Source organism: Neopelma chrysocephalum, unplaced genomic scaffold (genome assembly GCF_003984885.1).
Source record: "Neopelma chrysocephalum unplaced genomic scaffold, ASM398488v2 Primary Assembly neopelma1_69, whole genome shotgun sequence".
Classification (NCBI taxonomy): Eukaryota; Metazoa; Chordata; class Aves; order Passeriformes; family Pipridae; genus Neopelma; species Neopelma chrysocephalum.
In genome coordinates this window covers 7,289,695-7,309,556 of record NW_020897729.1, presented here as the reverse complement: position 1 = coordinate 7,309,556, position 19,862 = coordinate 7,289,695, and the positions used below count along the sequence as shown (strand labels likewise).

Genomic DNA, 19,862 nt, shown 5'->3' with positions numbered 1-19,862 from the left:
ATGAGTGTTAATCCACTGTTTCCCTTCAGTTGTGCAATGGCTTATACTTTAAAAAATAGCATTTATTTGTAGCATGCTGGTTTTAGGCAGCTAGTTGCTGTGATAATACAAATAAGGAAATAAGGAAAGATGAAGGCCAAGATGCACTGACATACCAAAGAAAGAAAACCTGGCTAGTTGAAAAAGCTTGAAAAAATTATAATACAGTATACATGGCAATCTCAACTTACAAACAGGCCTTGAACAGCTGGATAGGATGCTTGTTTGCATCAGAAGTGTGTACCATAACTTCTGAATGGAGATAGGAAAAAAGACTAATATATCAAGTATCAATTGTTATTTTGCTAACAAAGACAAAACTGTTTTGGGCACAAATATGTTCAAGGTTCACACTTAAGAAGTGGAGCTCAAAAAGGAGGACTGAATGATAGAGAAAAGCAGAAAATACTGTGATTCCTGCAAGTGACCTGCGTTAGCTTAGAGAGAGTAATCCTTGGAGGGGGAGATTGAATTTGAGGAAGTGTACATATGATAGTTATGGTAATTCTCAAACTTTTTTTAGATAGTTTTACTTCCTAAAGCTTCCACTTCATGTTGCACTTCTCTGCTTAGGCGGCACAGCTGACAGAATTGTAAAGTCAATTTATCCTAGGAAATTAAATTGCATGTAATCAGGGATGGCAGCTTGAAACCAGCACATCTCAGCTTGTTCTGTCCAGTCAGGCCCTGGGGAAGAAAATGCTAAATTGCTCTGAACTTATGAAGGCTTTTTCCTGAAGATCAGTCTCCATGGATTTCTGCTTGAAATCTGTGTCCCTGAAAGACAAAGACTGAAAAGGAGGGGAAAAGCTATCACCCTAATTGCTGTATTTTACACACTCACCCAAAGAGTTATGAAATTCTATCATCTAAGGAGCACAGTTAATACAAAAAAATCATCAGTCCCACTGAAAAGCTTTTTTTTTAAGAAAAAAAAATTGAATTGTTGTAAAATCTCAGGGTACATCTGGAGTGATTTTGCTTGGAGAGGGTCAGGAATTCTGTTTTCTGGAAAAAAAAAAAAAAATTCCGGTGACTTTTGTCGTTCCAAGTTAACGCAGGCGAACCCTTCCGTTTTTCAGAAATCATACCACTATACGGGATGTCCAGCTACATCACCAGGGAGGATCAGTACAGCAAACCACAGCACAAGAAGCTCAAAGACAGGCAGATCGATCGCCAGAACCGCCTGAACAGCCCTCCCTCCTCCATCTACAAAAGCCATATCGGCAGCTGCGCCACGGTGTACAACGGCTACGCCAAGAGCCACAACGGCGCCAGCAGCGGAGGCGCGGCGCCGGCCGTCAAGAAGCCGGAGCGCAGGGCGAGGAGCAGCCCCAAGTCAAGTGAGCAAGACCCACATGGTAAAGACAGATTTTTATTTATTTTTAATTCCTTTTTATTGAGCTTTTCCGGCCTATGGCCTCCTCTGTGTGGGTCGAGCGGCCGTGCCAAAGAGCGCTGCCGCCCGCGCGTGAAGGCGGCGTTAATTCGGTGTGAACTTACGTAGAGACGCTGAGCTTGCTGTACTGGGTTTGTTTTGTAAGGTGATCTGGTTACCTCCCCATCTTTCATGAATACTCCCTTGGGAGATGCAGCATCGTTCTCTTTCTATCTGTTGGAAGCAGATGTGGGCAAGGTCTTGAGTTTTGTTTTGCTTTTCGTAGAGGCATCTTTGGCGCTTTGCAAAAATCTTTATGGACAATTGAGCTATAACCAAAACCTAACTACTGGGTGCCATTACTTTGCACCTCCTGAGTAAACCTAGTAAAGTTATTATAAAGTTTAGAGGTGGTGGCCAAAAAACCAAGTTTTTTAATGTGAAAGTTCAATGGAACTATGATTAATTGAAACAAAAGAAAATTGAGAAGAAATTACTTCATCTTAGCCGTTGGAATTAGGGGTCAAATACTTCACATTCATATCACATACTGGATACTTTTGAAATAATTTTCTTCAGCGTTTTCAGAGGCTTACCATTTAAAAATGTAAAACTTCAAATGAACGATGTAAAGTTTTATTGTAATCAAATCTCATTTATCACCAGCCATTCTGCACACAGACAGTTCTACCTAAATTTAGCTTAATAACTTGTTCTACATTTCAGCCTTTCTCATCTCTGCCTGTCTCTTTGCTAACTGTTACAGCTGCAGCTGCCTCAACAAACTTTGATGTAGTAACCAAGCTTATACCCAACATGTCCGGGATATTTATAATGTAGCACACTCTGAAATCTCTTGAGTGAATTTATGCATATGACATAGGTTTTCCATTATCTATCTATAGTGTATATTTATTTGGCCGTGTACTTTTACTTGTGAGACATAACTGAAATAAATATTCATGAAAACTAACTAAATCAATAGCCAAAGGGGGAAAAAAATGCTGCTGGCACGGTAAGGAATGAGGATTTGCAGACATGCTTCAGGATCTTTAGAATTAGCAAGGAGCTGTATTTGGGAATGCTGTAATCCAAGAAAATGAATCATTGCATTAGACTTTCTAGTTGTTTCTTGTCAATCAGCTTATGTGACCTTTAGAATTCTTATTTATGTTAGCTGTTTATCTGAGGTGGAATACGTGAGGGGTTTGGAGGCACGTGTGTGAAAGACCTGGAATAAAGTGTAGTCTTAACAGCTAAGCCTCACAATGTATCTTCAGTGGGTACAGAGTCAGCCTGGATGATCATTTTCAAAATAATCTAGATTTAATTTAAAAAAATCTTGTTTAAAGGTTTCCTGCAGCCCTTGTATTTGTCTAATTTGTTGTCTTGGACTCGTCTGTTGTGCTGCAGCTGAAGAGCGTGAGCACTTTTGAAATGCCAGCAAAATCAGTGAAGTCATGGCTACAGCACATCCAGTCTGTCAGCCAGAGAGTGCCTTAAAACTGGGAACACCAAGTGGTGGAGTCCTCCCCCAGATTGTGAACAGGTCCCTAACAGGAGGCTGTGCAAATAAACATCTGTTGTCCCACCTTCCTGCCTTTTAAAATTGGGTTCTGCATCTCCACCCGGAGATGGCAACCCAGGAGTCACATCAGACTGCCCTGCAGCAAAATCCATGGCCAAAGCAGGAAGAGGAGAATTTTTTTCATATTAAAAGGAAAAAAAAAAAGTGAGCTCTTTGGCATCAAAGTGTATTATTAGAGTCATACATGTATACCTATGCAGACAGGTCATGGAGGTTTCTTAAAGGTTCTTACTGAGCAATTCACTAAAATAAGTTTCCACTTGATATTTGTAAGCTTCTAATAATATCTTCTGCTTTATATTTACCTTCTCTATTTCTTCTTGAATTATTTGGGGATTTATTGATGAATACCTGATTACCATGGTAATTAGGGTGAGAGTTAACAGCAATCTGGGCACAGTTGCTAGTTTTGATTTATTCTGCCAAGATGACAGTGTGTTTAGAATAGCCAGGAAAATGAATGTGTCAGAAGCAACAAGTAGCAAAGGGATTTCAACTTAAAGGTTTTGTGGATGTGTATCAGTTCAAGCCTGCTAATGGTTAAAAATTTGATGGTGCCGTGTGGCTGCTTCCAAAATTGCAGAATAGCCTGGAAAAATCTATTTTTATATATATAAATGCATATATATAAAAAATTTGTAGGGAATAAGAGTCTTTATTTAGAAAACCACTTAGCCAAAAAACTCTCAAGAGGCAAGTAGGAATGTATGAGTTTTGCTGTAACGTGAAGGAGAACTGGAGCTGAGGGGTTTGTTTACATGAATTATTTACTGGGGATTGTGATGTGCTTCATAGTGCACCATTTCATAGCTGGTTGTGGGGTGTGTGTGTGTTTATCCAGTAGAGCTGGCATGCTTCTTTTAGGTGTTTGGATGTCAGAGCAATCCAGTGAGCCAGCTCCTGGGAAGGGAGGAGGCTTTGGGAGCCCTGGACACAGCTGGAGCAGACACTTGTTCAACCTAAACTGTGTTTGCTGCAGAAAGCAGCGTGTGGGCAGTGCTACAGTGTGGCAGTGACTGCTTTCCTTAGGGACCAGGCTGTTGGAAGAAAAGTCTTGGAAGCTGCCTTGGTGCTGGAAGCATGGGTAGGAGCTCACTGGTGGCAGGAGGTGTCTCTCCCAGCAGTCCCAGCCTGAGAGCTGATGCTCTGAGAGGCAGTTTGAGTGTCTGCTTTAATCAGCAGAGGAATATGATCCGCACAGTGACTTTTGTGACAGGAAAGTGGAAGATAGGAGTTTCTCTTCTTCAGTCTGCCTCTTCCAGTGCCTGAAGGGGCTCCAAGAGAGCTGGAGAGGGACTTTTGAAAAGGGCCTGGAGTGACAAGGGCAAGGGGAATGGCTTTAAACTCAAAGATGGCAGATTTAGATTAGATATTAGGAAGAAATTCTTCCCTGTGAGGGTGGGGAGGCCCTGGCACACATTGCCCAGGGAAACTGTAGATGCCTCATCCCTGGAAATGTTCAAGGCCAAGTTGGATGGTGCTCTGAGCAACCCGGTCTAGTGGAAGGTGCCCCTGCCCAGGACAGGGCTGTTGGAATTATGTGGTCTTTAAGATCCCTTCCAAACCAAACCACTCAATGGTCCTATGAATAATATTGAAGAAAACGTTCAGGCAAGGACAGCTCTGCTCTTTTCTCTGAAAAGGGATGACATAAATCACAGGACATACTTAAGATAACAATGTACTTTTCCATCCAAATCTACACTCATTGCATATATTATGCCTATGACATTTGAGTTAGTGCTCAAGAAAAATTCTGCCATATATCAATAGCTTATTGCCTCTTGCCAATATTGAGAACCAGGGGTTCCCCCAAAAGCTGATTCAACACTGTTGAAAGAAGTGGGGTGATAAATCATTAATAGGACTGAATTAAAGTAAATTACTCTGGAGTATTTTTTTTCAGTCTCCTTTTCAATTGTGGACCCAGCATGTGCTCCTCTCTGTGACTCTGTGCTCTGAACAACATGATGGTGCATTAAAAATATGTTGTTGTTTCTATAATACACTCTTATCCTGGGCTGGATCTATAACATAACATCAAAACCACTTTTTAGTAGGACATTAACAGTTTCGGATTGGGGATGTAAGTGCAATTCTGATATTTTCCATTGACAGCATCATGTCGTTATGTTGGGAGGTGCACTGGTAAATGAAGATTTCTAGCTATGTTGGAAATATGCCATTTTAAGGCCAAAAAAAAATGAAGCTGGTGGCTTATAATTGTCTGAAAATATAGTAACTATTCTGTTAGTGGTAAGATGATGGATGGTCTCTTGTACAGACAGAAGGCTTGGAGGTATGATGGGACTCTGATTTAAAATCCATACTCTAGCTTTTCTGCAGAGCTGTTTTAAAAGCTGAATGGGAGAGAAGGGAGCAGGGTTAGGTTTTTTGTGGGTTGGGTTTCTTTTCATTGAAGGAGCCTTACCATGTAAAAAGAGCTGCAAGCGGAAATCCTGTCCCATTCTTGCTGTCCTTTATGAATTTCAGTCTGAGTCACTTCCTTCTCATGCACTTAGTGGTTCACTTCTTGGTCATGTAGTGATCTGGTAGTTTGAGAAGTCCTGTGTGTGGCTGCAAGTACTGTGGGAACATAAGCAGTTTGGAGCATTCTTACAATGCTTTTGCCTGTTTCCTAATGAAACATTTTCTTTTTCCTTCAAATGAGATAAAATCTTTTTAATCCTCATTGGAGTTTGAAGAGCCTAGGATAGCCCAAACTAAAACACTTCAAATGGGTAAAAGTGGAAAGCAGGCAATGGATTGTTGTGTGCATCCTGTGCAGGAGCTGGGTGGGTGCTGGGAGCTGGGTGCCAGAATAAACAGACCCAGCCTGGGCAGGGAGGCGGCTCCGGGGCGGTCGCGTGCGCCTTTATGTGAACGTTCATAGGGAATTTTTTTGTGGTGATTTCAGAAGATTTGACTCTACAGGGTCAGAGCTAGGGGCCCATCGAGCCCAGAAGTCTGTTTTCAGCAGTTGTGTTGATGATGATGATGCTGAGGGGGGGGGCCTGCAATCCCAGCTGCATCCTGCACACTGGTCCCTGCTCCAACATCAGCATTCCAACCTGCTGGGCACCACAGAGGATTTAGTCCTGCCTGGCACTTCGGGTGCCCACTTGTTGACCTGTTGTTTGTGAACTTGTCTAACTCAGTTTTGAAAATCAGATTCGCTTTTCAGCTGCACAAAGTGAGGAACACGGAGTTGGTGTCCACTTCACTGCTCCAAGCAGCTGATTTCTTACGTGTGGCATTGATGTGCTTTACATATGGAGAAGGGAGGGAAAAAGATTAGAAGCAATTAATAGTTCAAAGAGTTTTTAGAGACTATTAATAGATCATAAACTTTTGTAGTACCAATGTCATATGTGTACAACCAGTTTAAATGCTCAGAGATGTTGTCTTCCTGTTGTGAAGGTTTTGTCAATCTGATTTTGTGCACTGGAGCAGCCTCCAGCTACTCCCAAAGGTGAAAACTATGGCTTCAAATGCCTGCCTGCATTGCTAGTGGACATTTCTCAGATGTGGCTATAACTCTGTGTGCTCATTTCTTTGAGGAGAATGTATTGGGAATACATGGAAAATGGGCTTGGCAAGAGAACTTCGACTACGGTTGTTTTAATTTGAAAATGTTTTAAAATAAGTACTTAACTTGTCAAAGCAGAAGTTCTGAGGTGAAGAAGTGAATTGGAGGTATGACTAGCCTGGCCTAGCAAGAGCTGGTGCCAGTGGGTATCCCTGCACTCTGCAAACTGCAAGTACATGATGCAGAGTGGTGATGTATGAAAAACCAGAGCAGAGGCATTCCTGACACAACCCTATCCTGTTCTCTCTGTCTCTTCTGTATAACATTTAAATATATTTTGGAAAAACATTGGGTTTTTTTCTATTTTTGTTTACCTTTATCAAGTTGGGATTTTTTAATCTGGAGCTGTGAATTAAAGGGAAATTGAAGGAGCTGTGATTCACTGCAGACAGGAACCAGGCAAAGTTCCTCTACTTACTCATTCTAGATCCTGTCAATTCTTTTCTATTTTGGTCCTGAATCCATTTTGCAAGCTTATTGAGTCATACATGTATCTGTGTTTGTATATCCTATAGATTTAAAAGCTTAAAGTAGTTTCATCACTTTTGGTCCATGTAAGCAAAGAGGCTGAGAAGCACTGGCAATATGTGGAACTTTTATGTTCTTTTAGCCAGGAACTGATGATTTGGTGCATGCTAATAAAGGCTTCTGTTAAACCAATGTAGAAATGTTCTGCAGACAAAACTGATAAATGTTTTTTCTGCTGCTGTACAAAATACCCCTATGTAAGTGCAGTTTCCCTGGTGTCCCTAAATTTATTTCGTTCTATAAAATGAATTTCTTCAAGATTGTCATCTGAAAAACAACCTGCCAAAACTGACACAGTGATTTTATTAGTAACATGGAAAAAAACACACTGAAGAGTAGAATACATCTGTCAGGCTAAGTGAATTTTACTATTATACCAAGTAATGCAATGTGAAACATAATATTTAGTGGAAACAGAGACGTGTTGAATCTTGTGAGCATAGATCAGGATCACACATGAAATCTAAATAGTGTTACTGTTCCTACTGCATTTTTTAGTAGTTTTAGCAACTAATACTACTTGGCTGAATTCTTTAGACTTATATCTCATTAGAAATAAATGTTGTGTGTTGTGTACATGCATTCTGTAATTTTTAATGCGTGAGAGGAAATAGGATGCATTAATTAGGGCATAGTCTGAACTTGAGGAACCACTGTTCATTTGTGACATCTGGAATTTCCAGTGTGATATTCTCGTGCCTTGACCTTATCTCCCACATAATGACTGAGCCTTGGTGGTTTTGTTTGTTTCTATTTGGAAATATGCCTGCTTCTTAAACAGTCTTTATCTCTGGTGTTTTCTGAAAAATAATAGGCTGTGACATTGTTTATTCAGGCAGTAAACAAAATGGTTATGAGCCTTCAGATACTTCTGATGTTAACGTGCTGAGAGCACACCTTTGTGTACCAGAGTGAACTCCATGAGCTGGGCCACACAGATTCTCACCAAATAATATTTTGCCTGATAGTCACGTAAAGCAACCACTTAAGCAAGCTCTATATAGACTGACTGTATTAGAAACATATTGCAGGGTTCAAGCAGAGTATGTTCCCAAGTTCATGTCAGTCTGTGTGCCTGCAGGAATTTATCCAGATCAGGCTTAATTTGTGACTTTTCTTCAGCAAGAAAAATTGCTAAAATGTTTATCCAGCATTACTGAAATACACTGTGTTGAGGGAGAGAAACAAATCCCTGTTTCCTCTGCTGTCTTGAAGCTTAACTTACATCATGGGGGCTTTGATGGAGAAAGGTAAAAGCTAAATTTCACAAATTGAGCATTGGTACTGAAAAGCAAGTCCGTGCCCAGTGCTAGTGCACTCCCTGCCTCAGCCATTGCTCTGCCCAGTTCCAAACCCAGCAGTGTTTTGCTTTGAGCTGTCTGTGGGTTAGTTCCTGCTAGTGCATCTTGACCAACTCTTTCCCAGAAGTTGCCTATGTGCAGAATAATTTCCAGGAATTTATAAGCCTATGAAATCTTTTCTGCATGTGAAATGTCATTAGCATGGACGTATTCTCTTGCTGTATCCATACTACAGGAAAAAACCCCGAGTTTATGGGAAGCCTGAATGCCATGGCAGTCCTACCTTCTTTCACACCGCATGGCTTTGTTTTGGCAGAGCCAGTTTTGTGCTTCATTAGCACTGAGTTCTGCAAGCTAGAGGGGCTGGGGCAGGGAGAGAGGAGATACTCTATTTTTAGGCACTTATCTTGAAAGACTAAAGAACCAGCTTCATAACTTAGGCACCAGAAGTTGTAGATAAGAGATTCTCTTCATCAGCTAAGTGGGAGCGTTGCCTTTAATTTAATTGCACAATATTCTCCCATCTTCACTGTCAGCTGCTTTTAAAGGTGAATGTAAATGCCTAAAACTTAGTTTCATCCAGACTTTTTGTACCTGAAAATGCAAACAAAACATCAGAGTATCTGGGATTACACGTGATCAATCATGGTCTTAAGGTGCTCTGAGAGCTGGTCTCCTGGGCATCCACAGCTCTGAGGCATGAGTGGGGCAGGATGGGTCACCACAGTTCTGGTTACATTTTTCAGTCTCATCACAGCAGCTCGGACAAAATAAACCTTAGTTGAAGCTCCCCAGTCTTTGTAAGTGTGGTAGCCTGCAAGAAACACAGCTTGAAACCTGTAGGACATATCTAGTAAAGGGGGTGTGTGTGTAAATCTGGCTCCAGGGCTCACATTCGATCTTGTTGGTGACTTAAAACCCCTTTTGACAGTGGCCTGAGTTTTACCCCAAGGCTGTTTTTCCAAATGCTGATCAACCCCTGTAGACTCTCATATTTTTCTTCTCGTCTGCCTTCATCCCTCCCTTGCCTCATTTGCCAGCAGGATCTCCTTGGCAGGGGGAGCTGGATAAGCTATCTGCTCCATCATTTATCAGGAAGTCAGTGCTGAATGACGTAAGGCACAACCTCTTCCCCCAGAGGATCTTTGTATTATCTCAAGAATTTGCAGCTTCTGCTGCAACTGACAGTCAAATCCAGAAGGCTGAAATCTGAACTTTCTTCCTAGGAACTTACGTAATTTATAGATACCCAACCAACAGAAAAAAGTCATACTAAGTACATTTTCATCCTGCTTAAGTGCTCAGTGGTTAAATCCCTGTGCTGGGGAGAAGAGTTACACCAAGGTCTGAAAGCTTCAGAGCAAGATAAACAGTGTATTCTCACTAGTTAAGAGCAGATAAGGTGGACCACCGACAAAGGAAGGGAACCATGTTTCCCTTATTTGGCAGTATCTGGGACACTGAGCCAAAAGGGAGAGAGTATTTATAGGGAAGAGGTAGAACATTTCCTCCCTCCAGAGTATAAAAAATTAAACACGTTAAAGTCTAATAATTTAATGAACAGCCCTTATTTGTCTAGTCAGATGTTCTGAACGATGTTGGTCTGTATGTCCAGCTGGATTTGCAAAGGTGGTGAAATGAAATTTCATGTCCCACAGAAGTTAATGTGATTTGTTTACTGAACGTTCTTAGGCTGTGCTTCAAACCCCATCAGTTAGTTTTCCTTTTCTGAGGAAGGGTGGAATTGATTTTCAAAGTTTTTGTGACCTTCAGTATATTTGCTTTTAAGGGAAGGAAGAATCTTAATGCAAGGTGATGCTTTGAGTGTTGCACTTAACAGAAGGGATAAACACTGTTCTAAGATGAAGCAACCATTTCAGTTTTCTCCAAGGTTTTGTTATAAAAAGATTTTGTCCTGAGTTTGGGTTTTTGTTGTTTTTATTTCTTGGTGTGTTTTTTTTCCCCTCTAAGGAGCTGTGCTTAGAAGCAGCTGCTTTGATTTACTGTGATTCATGTGACTTGTGCCTGAATTTCATCTCAACTATGAAATCCAGAATGAGGTGAAATTCCTGGAGCTTTGTTGAATCCTTCCCAGCGAGTGGTAATCAGGTGGATATTTCTGTGAAATATTTTAAATATTTCAAAAGGTTCTTAGTGGTGAAACTGGTTGTGAAAACATCAGAGATTGCATTTTGCCCTTGTCCCACACAGGGCTGCTATTTGCCCAGGCAGTACTTCGAGCTCACTGGTAGAAAGCTGGTACAGACATTATAGATCAGGTTTTTTAAACATTCTTGAGTGCAATCCTCACATCTCAGACATGGGAGGACACAGTTAACATTACATCAGCCTTTTTTATTTTTGCATTCTAGAAATTTAGCCCTCGATCTTTTTTAAATATTCTGTTTAATATCATTCTGGCTCACATAGTTACAGTTCATCATTCAGACTTGACTGCAAAACATTTTAGGCTGGGATTGCTCAAGTCAGTTGATTGTCATCTGTCATGAGGAAAGAACTAATTTCTCTTCTGCTGTCAATCTGCAGGTGTTTGGGTTGATTTAAAGGTGGGGGTGGAAGCTCTTTGCCTTCCCCATCTCTGAGTTGCGGTGCCTGGGCTGAGTGGAAAGAAAAAAACCACGTTCATTGGTTTCCAGGATTACTGTGATCTCCTCCATCACTCATTGCAATCTCATTTTATCATAGTTTTCATCTGAAAAAATAGGTCAGTAATTTACAATGAGCTGGGGTTCATTCAAAAAATAGTGTGTCTCTGCAGCCATTCACTATGTTAACAGTGAAAAATCCCAATGCAGGCTTCCTGAAAAATCTTTGTATTTCTAGCATTATGATTTGGAATTATTGGTTTTTTTAAGAAAACAGGCTTTTCCTGTCAAATCTGACCTCTTTTGAAACCATGCAAACAGCGTAAGTAGTGCATAAAAATAAAACTTTGGCTTTAATGTAAATGTTAAGACAATCAAGAACAGTGGAAAGATGACACATTTTCTAGTGTTATCCTGTTTCAGGGAAAGCTTTCCCTGATTACTTTCTCATAAAGGGTGAACAGTTTGCTTAGCTGTGACTCTGTTCTTGAGAGTGAAATAGTGGTTATTGCTAAAACACGGCATCCAAAAGCGCTTTTCATTGCCCATCATGAAATATAAAGGACACATTTCTTTGATTCAAGTGAGGGCTGAGGAGTTGTGAGTGAGGGCAAAATTTGGCTTGTGGGCATTTTCTTTAAAGTTTCTTAGATGATCATGGGCAGTGCTCTGCCTCTGCCTTGGGGAAGTGCTCTGCTGCCTTCGTATTGTTGCAGCAGACTTGGTGGCTTTACGAGGTTCACTGGCAAGGAGGTTGTTAATTTTGGCTGAGGTGCTCTGTTTAATCCCCACCGAGTTTGGAGCTCCTATGGAGTCTGTTTTGGCTGTGCTGCCTGCTTGTTTTTCTGTGCAAATATGCAGTTATGCAGGTTATTTTGCTGGTTTTGTGCTTGATCAGGAAAATGCCTTTATTGTGTGTAACAGCCAGATTAGCAAAGGGTTTTATGGCCGGAATTGCCTATGGTCACATTTTTGAAGGTCAAGAAGAAGTAAGGTTTTGGTTTTTTTGTGGGTTAAGTGCTGGTGCCATTGTCCCCCTGCATTGGAGGTAGTATTTCAGAGAAAAATATTTCCTCACTGGCATGGGGCAGCAGTCACAGGATTTAAAAGCCCAGAGAGGTGACACTGGAGACTTGTCAGCCTGTGTTCATTAGGGATTGAGCTTTTCACCTCAGTTCTTGGAGGGTGCTGGGATCACCTCTGCCCCAGCAGCACTTGGCTGTGGCTGTCCCAGCAGGGCCACTGAAGAGTGACAGAGAAAAAACCATGCCTGTGGTGGGACACAATGGAGCTGTCAATGACCAAATTGGGAAGAGAAGATTAATTTTTGGTGCTGTCAAACTTGTGCTTTTTATCAGTGTAGGGATGAGTCGGGAGGCTCCTTTCACTGTCTGTGTTGGTAGTGCTCAGGTTCTTGCTTGCCTGGCTGCTGGGAGCCTTTCTTTCCGAGAGGAAATCTCCTCCCCTCTGTAAATGCCAGATGATGTCATTTCACAGCTGGTGTCAGATGGCATTTTGAGCCGCTGTGTTACATTTTAAGAAACGTCAGTATCTAACTCTAACCCTCCTCCTGCCTTGGGCCGGGGAAACTTGTGGAGTTTTTGTGGTCACATCACCTGGGGCAGCCTGGGCTGATGGTAACAGCAAGGTGGTGAATTTGCAGAAGTTACTTGTCCTTCTGAATGACCCCTGGGCCCATCAGCCTGGGAGGGCAACCCTTGAGTACTAACGAAGGCCAGACAGGCAGATGGTCGTAGGGAATGAGGAGAACTGAGGGGGACAAAGCATGAAGCAGCACAGAAATAAATGGAAGGAATTAAGAGTAAGGCAAGCCTTTCATCCCAACTATTGTACAAAATTGTGAGGGGTGTGAAGAACTTAATTGTATCTAGAAGATTAGCATTTGTTGGCAAAGTTGGTAGTGGTATTGAAACGCCAGCCTTCTACCTGGGAAGTGGGAGTCAGGAGCTCCAGGAAAATTTTAGGGGGGCCTTTCAGTCTCCTTGTCAAATGAAAGAACCCCATCTTGTTAGAAATTAAAGGTATTAATGGCAACTGCAGGTAGGCAGACCACTTACAGACTGCTGAAAGATAGGTAGAAAAATGTTTTGCAAAGATGTATCACATATATGTAGCTCCTATAAATCCAGCCAAATCAGAAAAGACAGAAAGTCAAGGAAGGAGAGAGGTAATGTTTTTTTAAAAACAAAGGAAGAGAAGTAATGTCACTTACATTTTAACAGTTCTGGAGGTGTTTAAGATAAGATTGGATGTGGCACTTAGTGCCATGGTCTAGCAACCACAGTGGTAGTGGACCAAGGGTTGGACTTGATGATCTCGGAGGTCTCTTCCAACCCAGCTGATTCTATGATTCTATGATCTCCACCTGATGTGTACATGTGGATGCTGCCTGCCTGCTCAAACAGGAGCTTTGCCGATGCCAACACAGCCTAGAAGAGCACCCTGAAATTGCAGCCTGTAGCACGGAAATTATGGTTCTAAAAACCAACAGAATTTTAAACATGTCTTCTCGGTTAGGTACTTTTGTATGAATCAGCTGTGCTGTTGTGTACTTGACCAAAAGATGGAGAGATGGCCACTACTTTGTTTATCTGCTAAGCTTTTACTGTCTTCTCAACCCCATGTAGTGTGTGAGCTGCTGTAACATGATAGCAGAAGGGACGCTGCCGAAAATAAAAAGGAAAAATATTTTGACACAGAAAATAAGCTAAAGCAAGTCAAAAGTATGAAAAGAGAGTGCTCCAAGAGGAGGTCCTGTGTGTAAGTGGTTTGTTGTTCCAGCAGATTCAGCTTGGGCTTCCTCTGTTTCTCTGGGTTATGTCATTGTTTAATTTGGTGTTCCTTCAAACCCAGCCAGCTGCAGCCATGCACAGTGCACTGCCCCTGTTATCTTCCTTGGGAGATGTACAAAGCACTTGCTTAAGATGTAAAATGTATGTGATGGAGATGGGGGGGGTTGCTGTATTTTACTAAGAAAGCCCTTTTCTGCCTTCTAATGGACCAACTGCGTGTTCACAGTAGGAATTCGCTCAGATCTTCAGCCAGTCAAGTAGGAGTTGTTATTGCTGTCTTCCAGCAGTAGCAGCAAAGAAGCAGAGAAAAACAAATCCAACATGTCACTTACTCTCCGTTTGTCCCTTGCATCCAGCATTTTGTTTCCTTTGTAGGTTACTGCTGATCTTATTTTCCTTCCACCATCCCAACAAAAAACATATATCCAAACAATAACAGGGAGCAGGGAGGATTGGAAATGCTGACATTTACTTTTAAAACACTTTTTAGCCCAGGTGACTTCATTACTTATGTCTGAATGCTTCTACATCTGATCCTTATCCATGCAATAGCAGGTGTCTGGTTAGAGAAGGATGAGTTGTGAATTTGCACTCCAGGTATTTTGGAGTATCCTGTCCCATGGAAAATAGGATACTGAAGCAGTCAAGGTGAAACTAGCAGGTTAATAGATATGGACTATGGTCAGGACATCTCTGAAACATGGGATTAAATTCATGCCTAAGTCACAGTGGTGTTGAGACAAGCACCAGTTATCCTTTGCCTTATTGTCTCAGTGAATTAGGATAGCTAGAGATTTTTTTTCTTATTATTTTAGATCTGAAAACGTAATTTTCTGGAGTTTATACAGGGTTTTTCTGTTAACAGATTTTCTGTTGTCCTTCAGTTATTTAGGACAAACAGTGAGTTATGAGCTTGTGGACGTCAGTTAAGGCATTTCAGCAGGAGAATTAAGTTGACAACAGTGAGAAGGCTCTTAGAAATGGAAAACCTATGTGATATGCTCATGCACAGCAATTTTTAAAAATTCAGAACGTGTTCCAACAATTGTATCTAAAGTTGGATAACATCAATCCCCTTACCTTGGTCACGGGAGCTGCAATCGTGTTTTATCATTGGTGTTTTTATTAGCTTTCATGTAATTAACAGAAATTTGAAGTATTTTACATTTAGAAATGTAATCCAGGCATTTGTAGGCTTAATTAATAATCTTCCTTGGTGTATTATATTTCAGCATGATGTAATTGACTGTTTTGAATATAAGTATTTTTTTAACAAGTTTTTTATTCCAAAGGGCTCCCTATTTTTCCCAATGAGGAAGAGCTGTGTAAAGCACTGTGTGTTCCATGTGACACTGGGCTTGCTCTTCCCAGTGTTACATCTGTCAGCCAGCACGTAGCCTGGCAGTTTATCCATGACCCAGCCCTGCCCTGGGCTGCCTTCCTGACAAACTGGAAAGCTGCATCAAACTGGATTAGGCAGGAATTCGTTCTAGGTCTAATTTTATTCAATATTTTCATTAAGGACTTGAAGGATGGAATAAGGATTGGTGCTTATTAAATTATAGTCCATATCAGGTTCTGATAGGGCTGAGAGTGCTTGGTGGGTTAAGGGGGAGGGAAGGAGGATAAAATAGGAGGAGAGCTCCAATGGCCTTGAAAGAAGAAGTTTGATGAAGGCAAGAGTAAAGTGTTGCGTTTGAGCCATTCCTTCTCAAACGTGCCTTTTTTTGTAGCTGTGTGGTAGTTCTGCACAGTAGTTCTGGGAGATGTAGTAAAGCACAAACCCCAAGAGTCAAGTTACTCTATAGACAAAGAGAAGAGGAAATCTCCAAGCAAGCTCTGTAAATGGGTATGTTGTTCCTTAGTTGGTGCTGCCAGGGCCTTGGCTGGCACACCGTGGTCAGGGCTGCTACCATGTCTTCAGAAGGGTGGAGACCAATTTAAAAAACATGCCAGAGGACAGCAGTAGTTGGGATCTGATAAATACAGGTTTCAAAGAAATGAGCTTGCTTCTTTTAGAGGCAGAAATGCCTTCAAGTATGTGAAAGGTGGCAACAGAGAAGGTGGTGATGAACCTGCCTGTGGTGGGTGTGCAGGGAAGGGAGGAGTAAGTTTGAGATGCAGCAGGGAAAGTTGAGATAATCTTCCCAGTGATGAGGAGAGTTAGAGGCTGTAGTAACTTGCCTAGCTGGGGAAGTTTGGAGATCCACAATCATGGGCCAGGAGGTTATTTATTTAATTTTCAATTATTTTTAAAAAATGGAGTAGGCAGCCATCTCAGAGGAATTGGTTTGATATAGATTGATCATATCTCAGTGTAGGAGGATGGATTGGGTGGCTGTGTCATATCCCCTCTGGTCCTGCTTTCTGTGACTCAGCTGCAGTGTGACATCTGCAGTTTTAGGTTTGTTTTGTATGAGGAGTTTATTAGTTTATATTTCTGCAGTTCCCTGAAGTGAAAAGGTCTGTATGTGTTCTTGGTGTCTTAAGCTTTGACATTGGCAGGCAGTTCACGAAGGAGCTGGGCTGTGTTTGAAGAGTTCATTTTCTTGGGGGCTGTAGGTTGTGCTGTACGTGACTGATAAAAGATCTTTCCCAGCATTTAAGCCGGTCACAGCCCCAATAAATCTGGAACAAATTCTGAGAAAGCATGTCATGTTATGACTGGCATATCTGTGAGCTCTGCTTGAGAATTAGACTCAAAGTTTGCAAAGTGCTAGTGCTGATGTCATTCCCTTGGAATGGAAAGGCTGTTGAAACAGTAAATAATTTCTGTGGCCAGAAGCTAAGTCTTGAGCTGGACCTTTTCCTCTCTTCGAAGGAAAGAATGCAGAACAAACCTAAAATTTGTATTTGCAATGGGAAAATCCTAATTAGTTTAGTGCTTTTAGCTATTTCAAACCATTTACACACACAGCTGCTGTTCATGCAAACATGTAAACTATTGATGGAAACTTCAAACTTACCTTGAAATGACATATTTTTTTCCCTGTTTTTTAAATCTGTGCTTGGTGTTCAAAGTATGGTTGGAAAGGTCTGAAAATTATATTTGTACTGTACGTGCAGAAAGGAACATAGACACAGGCTAACAGAAGCATATAATAAAAAGCTTTAGTTCAGCAAGACTTAACATTGAAACCCTGTTAGCATCAAACAGCTGCTGGGAAAGTGTTTAATTTTTAAGGACATTTACTCCTGATTGTATCTGTAGAGTTTTGTTTATGATTCAAAACTCTGAGAAAAGGAGAGATGACCAAAATACAGGCTTAGGCATAGTCCAGGTCTTTCAGCTGGCTTCTCTGCTTTGAAAGGCTAGTCTGAAACATTGGATCCCAATGACCCACAGCCTGGGAATTAGAACCTAGTACTGTAGCTTGGGACTGCTGAAGTATCTCCTAGACACTGAGATCCACAGGGTAACTCGGATTTCGTACTGTCCCTCAGAGGAATGCCCTACTGAGCATTCACAAGGAATTCATCCCCACCCCCAGCTTCCTCCTAGGAGGAAGAGTTTTGCCATGACAGATGTGGGGAACAGATGTTGAGAGGAAAAGTTATAATGGGACAATGACCTGAAGTGTGAGTCGGACTCTTCCTTGACGTGACGGAGCTTCTGTTGCCGATGGCAATGGAGGAGAGCAGCACGTGTCTGCTGCCTGTCTCTGCAAGCCCCAGCGTTTGGGGAGGTTGACATACAGAGCTTTTATGTCTTTGTGTCAGATACTCAGGCTCAGACAGCTGAGGGAGAGGAAGGGACAAAGATTGAAGAGCAAATCGACTGTCTGTTGTTCAGGGACAGTTAGTACTCGGTAGGTGAATCATCCCAACCACCCACCATCTTTCCCAAGCAGTTGTAGGTAATTTTTCTGAATCTTAATCTCCTGTTTTACATCAAGGCTTCCTCTTTCCTTGCTGTTGTTCTTCCCAACCTTTCCACCACTGCATCTCTGATGTCTGGGAGATGCTCCTTCTCCTCATCCCTGAATGGAGCTAATCTAGTAGTATAGTCCTCAGTGGTTGCTGAGTGACAATAACAGAGAGCCAGGAGAAAAGGTCTTCCACCAACTCTATGTTATCAGCATAGGGCATATAAGATGGATTTTTTTCTTCTCTGTCATCTTCTCTTTCAGAAGGATTTCTGCTCTTTGTTGGCTTAGAAAAAAGATGTTGAGCTCGATACTTAATGTGTTTTGAGAGAGGTTGGCAGGTCAGAGCAACTTCCCTACTGAGGGAGGGATTTGGGACAGGTCTCATTCTCCTTAGCTTAGTCTAGCTCAGGAGACTGAGTAATTATGTTTATTACTGAAAGAAGATCAGCCATCCATGGAAGCCTGGGATTTTTTTACAGCTCTTGAAATGGGAAACTAAGTATTTGAAATACTGTAAATACTGTAATACTTGATGACCTCTCCTGAGGTCCCCTTCCAAACTGAGCTGTTCTCTGCTGCTGTTACAGACATCACTTGTGCATATTTATTGGGTTTTGCCTTTAATTTTACATTACGTGTTATTCACTGCTGGTTTTTGTTTGAATTCAGTGCAGGGCTCCAAGGCACACACTTTCCTTTCCATATGATGCAGTGATTTCAAAGCTTGTGATGAATGGGCCCTTCTCACTGCAGGCTTTTCTTTCTTTGCATTTGTTTTTGTAAAATGATTCATGGTCTTGGCAAATCAGTGACATGGATGCATCAGCTCTGTAGCTCTGTGTGTATGAAGTGATTGGGGGGTGTGTGGGGGATCACTGTCACCTGCCCAGTCTCAGGTGTGACCACTCGGGAGGTTTAGCTTGGGGAATACCTGACATAATTGGTCACCATATGTGCATCATCTGATATTCTTTAGGAAATGTGATGCAGTACCCATTCATATATGTATTATTCATCAACTTTAAATTCGAGTATTTTTTTTTTTTTTGCACTTGCTGTAACCTTAGGTCTGTGTGAGTCCCTCTGTCTCCAAAGTCTTTGAAGATTTCTCTTTTTCCAGCTCCAGCTTACCTTTATAAGCTCTTGGTGACATAAATGTCCATACTGACCACATGAATGTCCACAATAACCCAAGGCTTCAACGTATCTGATACCCAGAGCCATCTTCTTGTGAACAAGCTACTCTTTTGGGACGCTAATATAAAAAACTCCCTGAGGAGGACTCTTCTTTGAGAAGTCTGATTGAAGTCCTTTAATTATTATTTATTTGTTGGGCATACCTAACTCTGTTAGGTCTTGGAGTTAGTTCCTGTACCCTGAGCAGTTTGAACCCTCAGCCCTGACCTGCAAGTGTTGGAGGACTTGGCCACTGTACAAAGCTATTGATTTTCACAGGAGAGGGAAGTGAGATTTCTTTGTGCTTCAGGGTTTGTTTTCCTCTCCTGCTCAGTGTGACAGAGATAGCATCCTTGCTAGAAAGCAGAGAGAGGAAAGAAAATTCACTCCACATGTTTGGGATTTAAGGTTGAGAGTGATTCACGCTCAGCTTCTGGGGGTTGTAATTAGGGGTGACATAATAACCATAAACTTTCAATAAAATAGTAGCAGCACTTTTGTTACACTCTGTAGCTGCAGAAGCTGCTTCTGATTAGCATCCCTTCGAGATAAGCCTGCAGGATCTCCACTCTTTCCAGATCTGTGTCCAGGCTTTTGTAGCACAGTCCTGCTTCTTTACCTTCTTAAAGGACCCTGAATTCAGAAACACCCCAAACTTTGACATTTTCACTTGGATCAGTATCTCAGCCTTAGTCATTTTAGTCCATCTGTGTAGTTTTAAAGTCAGTATTATCTTATGCTCTCTCAATCCTGCCAGTTTATACTCTTTATAATACACTCTAGGGTTATCTACTATGGAAAAAAACAATCTTACTATCCTCCACTCCTCCTGAAATATTACTACTCTTTTCTTTTCCAAGTGGCTGAGACTAAAAGGAATCCAGGAATGTGTGCAGCAGGAGATCTGTCATTCCCACTCCACACCAAGGTGCATTCTTGTAGAGAGAGATGGGCATTTACACTGGAATTCGG

At 41.6% G+C, this 19,862-nt stretch overlaps 1 protein-coding gene across 4 annotated transcripts in view; it reads left to right on the top strand.

The window, feature by feature from the left end:
• The window catches only part of FNDC3B (fibronectin type III domain containing 3B), a 191,468-nt gene that overhangs the window by 103,192 nt on the left and 68,414 nt on the right, over nt 1-19,862 (top strand). For all 4 annotated transcript variants that reach the window (XM_027685560.1, XM_027685563.1, XM_027685562.1 and 1 more), the window contains exon 6: nt 1,122-1,403. In XM_027685560.1, coding sequence (XP_027541361.1) covers nt 1,122-1,403 — 282 coding nt within the window. The remainder of the gene's footprint in view (nt 1-1,121; nt 1,404-19,862) is intronic.